At 44.9% G+C, this 14,050-nt stretch overlaps 1 protein-coding gene across 1 annotated transcript in view; it reads right to left on the bottom strand.

The window, feature by feature from the left end:
* The window catches only part of DDX54 (DEAD-box helicase 54), a 560,256-nt gene that overhangs the window by 248,662 nt on the left and 297,544 nt on the right, over positions 1-14,050 (bottom strand). The window contains exons 8-9 of the mRNA XM_069619243.1: positions 5,987-6,108; positions 5,627-5,688 (exon numbers count right to left, since the gene is read on the bottom strand). Of these exons, the coding sequence (XP_069475344.1) occupies positions 5,627-5,688; positions 5,987-6,108 (184 nt within the window). The remainder of the gene's footprint in view (positions 1-5,626; positions 5,689-5,986; positions 6,109-14,050) is intronic.

Below are 14,050 nucleotides of genomic sequence, written 5' to 3'. Positions count from 1 at the left end.
AGCCTGGTGGGTTTCTCATTTCTTCAATGATGCTAAACATTTCTTTGTGTGTGTTGGTGGCATTATTGATTCTGTCATCGTAATGTCTTCACTTTGCCTTTTGAATTTCCTTCTTGTATGCGCGGATTTGTTTCTGGTACAGTATTTTTTTCCCTGGGTTGTATTCTTTCCTCCATTCCAATTCCATCTTTTTGTTTTCCTTTTTCATGTCGTTTAATAGTGGGGTGAACCATTTTGCCATTGGTCTTTTTTTTGATGGGGTGAACGGTTTTTCTGGGGCGATCTTGTCTATTGTATCTGCGATCCATTTGTGTAGTATCTCTGCTTTCCCGTCAAGGTCAGCTAGTTCCAGTTCTGTAGTTGAGAGTTTCGCTAATTCCAGTTGTTCGAATAGGTTGCTTTCTTTGACGTGTTTCCAGTTTTTTTTGGTTGTGGTTTTCGGATGTTGGATGTAGGCTTGGGTAGGCAGAGTGATCACGAATGGGATGATGAGATGGTCGCTCCACAATACTTGTATCGGAGGTGCCGTGGTGATGAGTTTTTCTTTGGCGAAAATTGCATCTAGGGTGTGTCCTGCCGAGTGCGTTGCTCCTTGGACTAGTTGTCGTAGTTTCATGGTCCTGAGTTGTTCAATTAGTGAGTTTTGGGAGTTGGCGTGGCTGTCTTCAAACCAGATGTTGAAGTCCCCCAGGATGATTAGGTGTTCGTGGTTGATGGCTAGGTTGGTGATGGCTTCTATGAAGTTATTGATGAATGTTGCATCATATGTTGGCGGTCTGTATACCAGGATGAATGCGATGTTGGTTTTTGGGCTCGCTGTTAAGTGTATTACCATGGTTTCACAGTTGAGGATGTTGAGTGGTTCGTCAGTTTTTATATTCAGGTGTTCTTTGAATGCTATAGCGATGCCTCCTCCTTTTTTGTTTTTTCTGTTTATTTGTAGGCATTTGAAGTCGGTCGGGAGGCAGTTTTGGAGTGTAATTTTGTAGTTGTCGTCCAGCCATGTTTCTGTGATGAACAGGATGTCAATGCCGTTATCGTCGAGTAGGTCGAAGATCTCTGTTGAGTATTTTGACATGGATCTTGCGTTTATTAGATTGCAGTGAAGTTTGGAGGTGTTGTTTGGTTTGGGCTTGGTCGCGGTCGTCTTCTGCTCGATGTTGAGATTTCCTTCCTGGTCAGTCACTTGTTGGGTTGTGGGATTCGGGGTGTCAGCGTCTTCGAAGAGTTATTCTACGTTTTGCCTTTGGTTTTTTTGTGTTTTCATCAGGTTCGTCTTCCGGGAGTTGTGGTTGTTGATTGGAAGTTCTTCTTGCTTTGGTGATGTAGGGGGTTATTGCGTCGGTCGTCTGTCTGTCTGTGTTGGTCATCCTTCTTCTACTTCCTTGTGTTAGGTTATTTGATGTTGCTGCTTCAAATGTTAGGTTGGATTGCCGTGGTGGCCAGTTGTCTGCGAGGTACGGAGTTAGGTAGAGGGATTTTTCTCTTCTCTCAGGGTTGCTTCGGTTTGTGTTCCCGTCTGTGGGGGTCCGGTCCATAGTTATTGTTCCAAGTTGCCTTTTGACAGTGCTTAAGACAGTGATACAATGTACTGTTATTACGAACTTAAAATATGTTGTGGGGTTCCCATTTAACCCTAGTAGGATTGTCCTTGGAATTTGATGGGGTGGGTTCACAGTCGCAGTGCATGTGTGAGTCATATCCTAGTCTGGAGTTCCTGATATTAACAGGGCATGGTTGATTAGGTGTGGGCCGCGTATAGTTTCCCAACCTCTGTCCCTCAGCCTTCTCCCATATTGGTAGGGCTCTAGAAGCTTTATTTATATTTCTAGGCGTCCAAGTTCGCTTATTGCCCCCTTGGTTCACATTAGTATCCTTCCCTCCCGCCTGGGTCCAAGTCTGTGTCTGCCAGTCCAACATCAAAACCAGCATATGATGGTCACTATACTTGGTTTTCTGGGTCTCGAGTGATATTACTTTCTCTGAGCACACATTGGAACCAAAAAAATAATCTAGTGTGGTAGCCTTCTTACCCATAGTCCATGTGCACTGTCCTGGGCAGTCGCCTACCCTTCGGTCATTGCACATCAGGAGATCCCAGTCTCCTAACATTTCAATCCTCATTTTACCTTTCTGGTTGCTTTTGGGTTTGAGCATCACACTTTTTGGCCTGACATTTTTGTATTTTGGCCCAGTGGCGTGATCTCTACAGCCTGCATTAAAGTCCAGGGTTGAACTGGGACAAGAAATAGGCCCGGACAACCAAAAATAAAAGCAGCCCACCCCTCGCCTCAAAAAAGTGGCCCACCCCTCGCCTCACGACCCTTGACCTCTGATGACACCCCACCCTAAAATAACATCCCGGGAAGCGATGAAACACGACCTTTCACCCCTTGACAAAACAGGAAATGGCATCAAATAGCATTGTTCCTAAGTACACTACGAAATATATGGTTATGATTTCACTAATGTGATACACATTTCATACAAGAATGAATCACCATATGTATCATTATTATCTGAGTGTATAGATCCATAGTCAAATTACTGTGATTGTAAGCAGACGTCCAAGGCCAAATGATAATGTTATTGTATAGCACTTACGCTTAAGCTTTTTCGAATAGAACAAATACACATACACTATCACTCATTTATCGACCCAAGAAGGATGAAAGGCTGAGATGGCCTTGCTGGAATTCGAACCTGCAGATCACACACACATTGCAGCAGCGAGTTTTGAACCCACTGAGCTATCATATCGGCTTTAGTAAAATGGGCAATTATTCTGCAGTGGATATCATTAAACTGGTAACTGAGATTTAACAGCAGACCAGTTAAGTTCATCTGCAGGTCTGGTGCAAAGTTGGCCGCTTGTCAAGCCTGCATGCATCGACTTTCAGGCTTCAGAGGTTGGCAAAATAGGGAAATCAGCGCCCTCACAGGACATCTCATACTCTGAGCACTCGTTACCTCATACATGCAAACAAACATCCTGAACAGCATGCCTGTGAGATGGGAAAGATGGACACATTACAACAATGCATTCATTGTGGCACAATAAAGTCAATGGCCACTTGCTGTGCTATGGTCAAATATTTCTACACTGTAGAAAAGCTTTTAGGATTTTGTCAAGTGACTGCGGACACCTAGATGGAATGTCTTGTGGTGATCATAACAGACACTGGCAGGAAAATAAACATGCTATTACTGCAACTGGCGAAAGGCAAAATACATAGTTCGAAAAGGATCTAAAATTGCTCATCACTAATATCATGAATACATATGTATCACTAATACAACAGCACACAACTCCAGGGGGCACGTGGAGTGGCGGCACGGTGACAGCCGCCGGCCCGTCGGCAGCCCCAGCCTTTCAACTTTGCATGCTGCAGCAGCATGCGAATAATGCATGCATCATAAATTATGAGGCACACATCATGCATGCAAATAAAGCATCAAAGCAAGGTCACATTTGTTAAATGTTTGTGAAAATGTTAGTAGTCTGGTGGAAGCTTAGTTTTGGCTCCACTAGGAGTGCAAACCAATTTACTGTATTGGTAACTCGGTATCCAATGATGTACCAATATATTTTTTGCAGTCTTACCCTCTGCCATTTTGTAACTTAGGCATTTCTTTGTTTGGGGGGAAACTACAAGACACTGGCTGCTGTGCACTCATGGGATCGGTCTCACAGGAGCCAAGCATCCTTTAGAGTAGTTTAATCTGGTTTATACCAGCCCAATGACTCAGAGATATGGCCATTTCATATCCTGTGGGTTGGGCCTGGGAATTTGGTGGTTTTTGGGGCTATCCTGATTGGCTAGCTGCCAAAACATTTGTGCAAAGCTCTTGTCTATGTTTGATGGGCTGGGTTACGCCAGCCCCTGAGTGAATGGGATATCTAAGGGAAATCCCGTTCCTAAACTCTGTACTTTTGGGATTTTCAGAATGGCAAGAAGTTTACATATCTATTGGTAGATTTTCATAGTTTTGAAGCAGTTACTGGCTGCATCCGGTGTCCTCGGCTTAGCTCCGATTTGGGGTGTCAGCGGTTGGATATCCTTTGAGGGTCTCTCCTCCCGATTGGCTGGGCAAGGCCTCCCATGCAGGGACCATCTTCTGAAATGTTTTACTGCCACTTCCCATTTTTACCGCCTGGGTCTCTCACCTTGGTGTTGGAAGCGGTCATTGCCAATACAATTATCGGGACCCCAAAACTCTACATCTTTTAGTCTCGACTGTTCTGGGTCCCCCCCCCTACCATTTTAATACTTGTGGGATGATCTTTTGCTGGAGAGCTGCCTCGCTTTGTCCTTCCATTGGTTGTTGAGGCCCTTAAGTCCCCCATGAGCCACCTCCATTATTCCTTTCACTTCTGGCTGGTGGGTCCCACTCCTAGAAGACTGATTGTTCTTTTGGGCTGTCGTTGGCCTGGGGTTTATGCCTTGGGTGACCAGATCTAGTAGTTTGCCCTGAAGGCTCCACTCCAGTTGCTTCGCCTTCCTTGAACAGTCTTTTCGCGAGCACAACCCTTAGTACCCACCTTTGGGCCCTGGGTTGTTTGTGTTATCCACCCAGAGGGGTCCCCTTGGGCTATGGTCTAAGATCTCTGCAAGTGATTATTATTTGGTGTGTGAACATTTGGAAATAGCAGAGCAAGGGAACATTCATTGATTTGCTGACATCACAATTCTATATTCTTGCCAGTTTGCCGGAAACCAATCTTTTTCCACCTACTGATACTGGAGAACAAACAATATCCTCTAGAAAGCCTTTCTCCTCCAGCTCATCAGTTCATTGAGAGCCCACGTTGCTAGTGATTGTAACACTACCATCTGGCAGCCTGTGAATGGAATATTGGTGGTTTCAGTCCAGTTCCTTGGCAGATGAGCTGCCAACTTGTATTAAACCACCATTAATCAAGCACTGATCTTCACACTTTGACATCCTTTCACAGGCTTTATAATAATGTTCTCTTTCGTACAGCATCTCAGTACAATGGCTGAGGCACATCAGTAGTGGTTGTCTCTAATGCTACAGTTATTTTCTATGGCCAGTGGGTGTGTACATAAAGTGAGAGAAATACATGGGAAAGGCCACAATATGGATCCCCGAGTCCAAAGGTTTCTTACAGCATCTCTGAACAGTAAAACAAATTCACACGGTTTAAGTGTTCGGTAACATTCAAGCCGCCCTGTAACAATTTTTTCCAATACTAGCATCTCAGACATCAACCCATTTGACAAGAGGCTGACCGGTGTATCATCAACATTGCATTCAATAGAGTTTCTTTTTCCATCCTACCATCTATCCTATTCACAGCTCTTCTTCATCTTCAAAATGGAGTCACATAATTGGCACTCACAGCTCATCTTACGTTCCCAGTAGATTGCTATCCAACTACTATCACCATAAGTGTCCCCATCAGTGGCATTTGCTTATAACACAACTTCCCTTATGTGCCCTGTCTCACATCTCCACATACTTACCGCAACCAACAGGTAGAGACCTAACAAATGCCTTTTTAATGATCTTCACTAGAATTGCTCCAGGGGCCCCCCACGCACTGTTCTTGTTACCCTTCTCGCTGTACCACCACCATGGGATCACTATATCAGGCTCTTACCCGCAACTGATCGCTGAGCTTGCTATCCACATCCAGACGGATCAGTACAGGTTCTGTGAGACCTAAAGTTATTAAGAAAGAAAAAGGTGTGACAGGCAATCATGAGCATGACCGAGAGAATGTTATGCAGAGGAAGACTGAGGCTTCAAAAACAGAAGACAAGGTAACCATAAAATCAAATGCTTTACGAGAGAAAGAACACAACTGAAAGGTACTGAAAACACTACAAAGATTATAGGAACTCAAAGCTACAGTCATGATATGCTCTCGAGATTTTCAGAACAGAACTCAGACTTTTGCCCATGCACTGCCCAATAAAATCGGTATGAAAAGGCACCAAGGAACTTGTCCAATTCTTACCCGCCTGAGCAAATTCCACAAGCTGCTTGGGGAGCGTGGCAGAGAAGAGCACAGTTTGGCGATTTTCCGGCAGACGGGCGATGATCTCTTGCAGCTGCTCAGCAAACCCCATCTCAAACAGTCTAGAAAAATAAAAATAAATGGGTCATAGCGGAAGGGAGGAGGTGGCTGTCAGATAGCACACTCGCAGAACACTGGTCAGGGAACATTATCACATCACCTGGCAAACAGAAAAATGTAGGCGACTCCTGAACCACAGCCAAATTCCAGGAAACACTAGGGCAAAACTGTGTAGTCTAGGTGTCGCAAGCGACTCCTGAACCACAGCCAAATTCCAGGAAACACTAGGCAAAACTGTGTAGTCTAGGTGTCGCAAGTGAGTCATGTACCCCAAGTGCAGATTTATAGAAGGAAACATCAAAGCGAATTGTAGATGTGAATGGTAATAGAATAGCCTGTGAAAAGTGTGTAATGGATACATGCGACGGTAATGAGGACATGGAACCAATGCAGCCTTGGTGTCAAGTATCCATGTGAATCATGGGCCTGAGTTTTCACGTGCACAGGAGCTGGCCTTCATTGGGGGTTGTGCTGCCCCAAGGAAGGCATTTAAAGGAGTGCGTCTAAGAAAGCAGGAAGGGAGTTAAACTACTGACTATGGCTCGAATGTAGTGTAATGTTATGTTAAATGGAAGTAGGAGGTCCTTTTATCTGGACTTTGGCACAAACAAATAAGCAGAGACAAAGATCCCTTATGCATTATTAGCGCCAACAAAACTATGCATCGAAGTGGATGGGAAATAGCGGTTATATGAGGACTCCAAGCATCATAATGAAACTAAAGTGAAATGAGAGGGAGGCAGCTTACATATTCAGGCAAAATGTCTTGAAATGCACAAGGATGTGTGCATGCCAAAGGCAGTCTGGCCAAACACAATAGTCTAGATAGTATTGATTTGGTTGGTGATTATACTAGGTATGTTGTTGGCACAGATTTGACTTCTCCTGGAAGGGTCCAACGCCAGCTGCGTCCCGCAAATTTGTCACGGTAAAGGGGGTTTGGAATCAAACAGCCTTCGGAAAACAATTGGAATAGTGCACGTTTTTGTTTAAGATGTTGTGGAGTTGGCGGGGTGGGGGGACGAGTACGAGTCAGGCACTACTAGACTAATGTTGTGGCATCCAGATTAGAGTGTACAATGCACAGCAGGGGGGATTGCCAATTACAATTGTTACTACAAGCACCATTGATTACTGTTGGCTTGGGACTAAATAATCGAAAGCAAGAATTCAATGCATCAAAGAGAAGGGCAAGATAAACAAAATTGTTATGTACAATAGAAACAAAAGTAATGGTTAAACTAAAGATAGATACTTATGGGGAACGCTAAAGGCATTAACAGAGTGGTTAAAAAGGCTACATTAGCAGGATATCAGCAGGAAGAAAATTGATATTGCTATGCTCCAAGAAACACCTCACAACCGAAGAACACTTGAAAGTTGGCAAGAAACCGGGCGACACCATATACAGTTCTGCCTTTACCTTGTCAGCTAACTGGATTCCCATGTGGATATGAAACAATATATCGAGAGATGGAATCTACATTACATGATAGGGTGGGTAGGTATTTTGGTGTGGTAGGAAGATTGGCAGGGAGACTGGTAATGTTGCTACTCACTAAACATTGACAGCCCAGGCTTTTTTTTCTCCTCAGATCTCGGTCATGACATGCAAGTACATTGCACAAAGTGATATGGATGAGAAATTAACTGTTTATTAGATGAAGTACTTGATACAGCAAGGGGGAGGGGTAGGGCAATGAGGATAGTCTCTAACGCACCAATTGATTATTGAACAGAGGCTGATGAATGTCTGGTACCACCTGCACCTAGGCATCACAAGTTAATCTTTTTACTCTACTGCACTTATGTTGTATAGCCTTGACTTTGGGTTTATTCAGGATGAAGGGACACATTTACTAGAGGTGTCTGAATATCTGGACAGGTCACTGCCTTGTACCTCAAATGGTCATAATGAGCTGGAAAAAATGAAAACTCCAATACCAACATGGAGGCTAAGAGCAGAAACAATGATGGACAGGAATTAAAAGCACACAATCGGACAAACGATGGAGGAGTTTTTCGAAGATTATGTGGGTTCCATAAGTGATGTGTGTGTGTACTGTGTGGTAATCATTTAAGTTCACAAAGAGGGGTATGTACCTCCACCACATGTGGGATGAAACAATCACAAGACAAACTGGGGACCTGGAGGCTGAGATCGGGGGCATTGAGAAGACCATTTTGAGGTGCATGAATTATTTTATTTTTTTATTACAAAAGTCCTGTCCGAGACAGCACTTGGGAAAGCCCACCTTGGGTGAAAATTGTTACACTACTTAGGTTCAGCATAAACAACACAAGGGTTTGTTAGAACAGTGAGCAGCCAGGCTTAGTCTAAGGAGGGAGGGTTGTTGTGAGGTACAAAGAACCGGAACATACAGTTAGTCCAAGAAAACACTGATACCTTATAAAGGATATTAAAACATTGTCATTTAATAATTTAATATATACACTAAGGCACAAGGTTCTAACTTTCAAGTCAAGTAAGTAGTGCAACACAGTAAAACAAACCACTTGCAATATTCTTTGGATAGTAAACTACAGTTGTAGTCACATCAGAATCGTTTTTCAGTTACAAATCAAATAGTAAAAAAGACATCTTAAACATATATGCAAACTTTTCCAAGCTCTTAGAGCTTTTAGTGACTTTGCAGCCAGTTTTAAGGAATTCAACCCTATTTTATGAGAGTCTCAGCATGTTCAAAGGGGACACTGGGCACCAGTGACCAGGGGTTGGGCAGAAAAGCAGAAAAACAGTACAAGGTTTAGTGTGGCAGAGTACAACAGGATCTCTTCTTGGTTTTGCAGGTAAGTAAAAGTTGGGTTTCACAAGTCAAGGAAATAAAGACATTTGCTTGAAGGGTTGCCCCAAAGACCAATGTCTTAAGGTAGGATTAGAGTACAATAGGTTGTCCACCCTAATGTAACTCTGGAGGCATGAAGGGGATCACAGTATCAAACAAGCAGACTCCAGGTAAGTTTCACCAGAAGCAGGGCAGTACCTTTAAGTGAAGGAACAATTGCTGCAGGACGGTCCCAGCAGTGAGGCGACAGCAGACCCTGTTCACAGGTTTCGCTGTGTTGGTGACAGAAAAAAGGGACTTCAGTGGATCTGGCAACAGCTCTCATGCAGATGGATACCCAGCAAAGGACCCTTGCAGTTCTGGCTTGTTGGCGCCTTTTTCAGGCTTGAGTGAAGGATGATGGTTGCAGCAGTAGACTTCTTTGTTTCTCGGTCCTCGTCTCTAGTGAGTGGACTTTGGGGAACTTGCTTGAGTCACTGTAGGCTTAGGAGGGTGTCCACAAAGTTCCAGACGAAACCGTGCTTTAGACAATGATGCACAGCGATGCAGCACATGTCCCCAGGTATTGGTGGAATTGCAGGCGGTGGAGGTTGCAGCTCTTCCAGGGATGACGCAAATTGTAGTTCATCTCCGGACTGGTTAGATCCACCAGTCCAAGGGAGGAAGTCATCATGTTGGGATCTTCCTGGTCACTTAGAAGCTGAGGTTGGAACAGCACTGGTTACTCAGCAGGCTGCTTCTTTCTTCTTCTGAATATTCTGTTCCGTGGTCAACTCAGTTTCAGCTCCAGGACCTCAGAATTAGTCCAGAAACACTGGCAGAGTACACCAATCATGACCCATGCACCTTTGACCATTCATCTTTCAAACCTGGGGGGTGGTTGTCCAACGGGACAGCCAGCTTCCCAGTGTGAACTGGTTTCAGTCAGCCACACTGCAGAACAAAGGACAGGGGAGCTTGTCCCCTCCCCCACTTCCTGTGCTGCCAGTCACTCAGAAACCCTTTTGCAGGCTTTTCTTAGGAAGCCCGGTGAAGACAAAGGGACCAGAGAAGAACCCCTCCCCCCACCCAGAAAGGTAGAAGATGACAACAGAAAGGACAAGCCATCTTGTTCAGGGCTTAAAAAGGTACAGCTACCATTTTTGGTAAATTATGACCCTTGTGTCTATCGCAGCTGCAAAACAGCCTGCACCAAAAGTCCACAAAAAGGTACACTGCCAGTAGTTCATTTCTACGGACGATGGATGGGGTGGTAGGTAGTAGATTTATTTGGCTGGTGATTTGGCAGAAAGCTAAACATTTGTTCTCGTGTTCGAGGGAGCATGGGTTTTTAGAGTGTTGAGTGAGCTTGTGGCCGGTGGTAGGCCCGATAGTAGGGGTGTATATCATGTGGGTGGATGAGCGGGGTGCTAGTGACTCTCTCCTACACTCCAAGGGGTAGGGCGTCTTCGGATATGAGGTAGTCATATGTGCAGTAGTTGGCAAGTTTGTAGGCAAGGGACGTGCCTTGGGGAGAAAGGGGGAGGGTGGAATGTGAGTTAGGGAGCACACGTGCCATTTGCAGTTGGCATGAGTGAATGAGCTGGGTGATGGGATGTGAAGGGTGGCTGTTTTAGCTTTCTATTCGTACATAGGCCTCCGTAACATTGTACGCCCAGACAAGAGCAGGACAGGTCATTGCATGTAGTCTGTTGGTCTATATGTACCAGGATGGTTGTGGACTTGTGGTATAGAGATCCAGCCCAGGTTTAATAAGCAGTCTAAAGGTTAGCAAGGCATATGACAGATCTATGTTCACCTATGTTAGGATGAGGGCCGGAAGCCTGCTGACCTAGAGATCCATCTAGTTTTGCATGCGAGTAGTATGGCCGTCAGGAGGCCCGCAAACATGTTAGAATCACGCCTAGATCTGTAGGATGGCCAACAGGGCTTATAATACATAAGCAAAACACATCTAGATTTGTCTGATAGCCAGGAGGGCATTTAGTAAGTAAAAGAGCACATAAGCCTGTATTACTAAAAATAATTTAAAAAAAATAAATCACACTTACATTTGACTGATAGCCAAAGGACCTGTAATACATGGAAGAGCGCCCCTAGATATACCAGATAGTCAATAGGCTTGTAAAGCCTATTAGAGCAGACTTTGATTTGCGTGAACATGGAATCACCAACACAGGGTTTGCCGCATGTATAGGAGTAGTCACTGGAACAGATGGGGTTATGGGTTTAGCTGATGAGTCGAGTAATTGAGCTATAGTGGCTAGTAAATCGAGAGATACAGGCAGTACTCTTATGTTCACTGGATAAGGCTCAGATGTCACAGTAAGCAATGTGCTCATGCCTTAAGAGGGAGCCGGAGTCAGGACTGGTAGTGCTACATTATGGATACTGCTCAGTGGATTGTCTTACTTGTTTTTCAAAGCCTAGTTCAGGTCTCGGGAGCAGGTTGCTGAGGTTTGTGGGAGAGATGACCAGGAGTTATCAGCAATGAGGGAGGGAAGGGAGGATGCGACGGTCGCCCCTCCATGCTCAGACAGGAGCATTAGTGATTAGGCGCATTTGTGAGAAGGCCGGATTCAGTTTGCCGGCGATTCCGTATTGGCTGATAAAGGTGTAAGCACCCAATCGGATCGCAGCAGCTTAGAACTGGAGTGTTGCTTGTTCGATGAGATCAGGATGCGGCCATTTTCAAAGGTGTTCATTCAGGGTATTTATTTGGAGGCCCGCATTGTTTCCAAGGTGATTCACTACAGGAGGCAGCTTAGTTTGCTGACAAATGCTGTCCAGATGGCGACATTTCCAGGTGGATAAATGAGAGCGTTTTTTGGCACTCCGCAGATGTTAGGGGAGGTTTGCAGTTAATTATGCAAAAGGTGCTATGAAGCCAGCAAGGCTTACCTTTCAGTTGAGATGGAGGCACGCTGCTCCAGCAGCACGCAGCAGCGTAAGGGAGACTCCTTCTGGGTTGCAGATGCTCAATGGGGAATCCAGGCTCGGACAGGAGCCTTCGTGATCGGACCAAGGGATAAAACTATCCCTTGGCATACAGTCCCCCAACTCTTGGTAAAAGTTTGTAGTACCCAAAGGATCTTGGTGGAATGGCAGAGCAGCCAGGCTTATCATAGAAGGAAAATGTGAGCTGTAGTTAAGTACACTGAACCCAGTAAATACGTCCAAAGAAACACTTACACATAAAATGTTATACTAAAATATACATTATATTGAAACAAGGACAGAAGTTAAATACTTAATTCACTTAACCAACACACACAGGAATTCTTAATTTTCCGAGGCCATTGCTTCAAAGGTAGTTGCACGCGGTACAATTATTACAGTTTGACACCAACAGTTCTACCGTATTATCGGTACTACGGTGCACTTGCGTTACATCACTGATATACAGTCATTGTATTTAGTTAGCAAAACCACATGAGAAAGTCTTTTAGGAAGGAAAAGGTTTGATTAATCACACAACAGCAGAGCGTAACATTCTAGAGACACTTTTCAGGCTAACGCTTTAAACGTCCATCCCTAATTATACGAAAAAGCCACTGTAGGAGTGTATCCAAAGTCTTAAGAAGTAGCAGAAATGCTAGAGTTCCTCAGGATACTTTCAGCCTCCATTTACTTAGCAATATAACACAGTGAGGGGGACCCTGCAAAAGGACTCCTTAAAGGGGCACAGGCTGGCAAGCCTGGGTCAGAGGTAGAGTGGACAACCTGGACACCTCTGCATGCACTCCAAACTCTGGGGAGGCTTCATGGTTCAGGTTAAGTTAGACCTTTCACGCCACAGTACCTTAGGCTACAAAAAATGTTCGTAGCTGGATTCTCTTCTGTGCAGCAGCGATGGACCCGGTTTCCTGATTTCTCGGTCTGGTAACGAAAGGAAGGACTCTGAATGGGATGTCTCAGTAGCAGTCTCGAGGGAGGGGACACTTGGCACAGATTCTTTCAGTCTCCTTGGTGGATCTGCGGTTTTGGCGACTTTTTCTCAGCAGCAACAAAGGACTGTATTCGCCCAGTCGATCTTCGCTTCACTCTCGTGAAGGGACTTCGATGCGTCATATCGTGCCTCTGGAGGTCCAACTGGAGCTCACCACATTTCTCATTTCTGGACGGACTCGGCGTTGCAAAGACAATGCACTACAAATGGGTCGGAGGTTTCCTGGTATTCACAGTCTGCACCTTGGGAGATGGCTCAGGATGTAGTTTGTCTCAGGGCTAGTTGGTCCCACCAGCCAAAGGGAAGGCGTTGTCCTCTTCAGAGCTCCTTTGTCGATTAGAAAACAAGTCAGGAAAGCAGTGGTCGCTTCACAGCGGTAGGAAGGGTCTGCAGGCGTCTCTTGTCAGCTTCGGGTCTTCTGTTCGAGTGGTCATCACTCCTCTGCAAACTCAGCTTTTTACAGAAATGGGCGGGTGGCTGTCCAAATCAGGACAGCCAACCCCCCCAGTGGGAACTGGTTCCATTCAGGCACTCGAGCAGACAAAGGGCAGGGAGTGAATAACTCTTCCCACACTTCCTGCCTGCCCAGACACACTGTAGCCTAGGCAGGGACACCAAAGGGTTCCTGCTAAAAGCAAAACACACACACAGACCTCCCCCTCCCAGAATGGTAGAAGGGCAAACAAAGGTCAAGCACAATTTAAATGGCTAAAAAAGAAAGGAGCCACCATGTTCGAACATAGGTGACCCTATTGTGCACACAGAAGAGTCTGTGAATTCAGTCTGCAGTAAAAAATAGCACAATAGTTGGTAGAACGTGTCCAGTGACAAAAGACATAACTATAGGGTTGTCTATGTGACTTAAAGTCACAGGGGCAGAGACAAGGGGGTACAAGTTATCCCCTTGGCATTCCACATAGGGTAGTGTGTGGTAATCTCTCATAGTATAAAGTTTTGGGAGGATACAGAGTATCCCTCTATTCTACTGTAGTTAGTAAGGATAAAGAAAGAATCTCAAAGGAGAACCCAAGGGGTTCCCAGCAACACTGCACATAAGGTGCTGTGTGCCTCAAAAGTAAAACACAGATGCCTTTAAAGAAATATGGAGGAAAGTAGACTCCATCGTAAAGGTAAAACAAATAGGAGAGTTCCAAAAATCAGAGCAAATAAGACTGAATAAGGGTAAAA

Source organism: Ambystoma mexicanum, chromosome 10, assembly GCF_040938575.1.
Source record: "Ambystoma mexicanum isolate Mex_15411 chromosome 10, UKY_AmexF1_1, whole genome shotgun sequence".
NCBI classification, from domain to species: domain Eukaryota; kingdom Metazoa; phylum Chordata; class Amphibia; order Caudata; family Ambystomatidae; genus Ambystoma; species Ambystoma mexicanum.
This window is presented reverse-complemented; position numbering and strand designations above follow the sequence as displayed.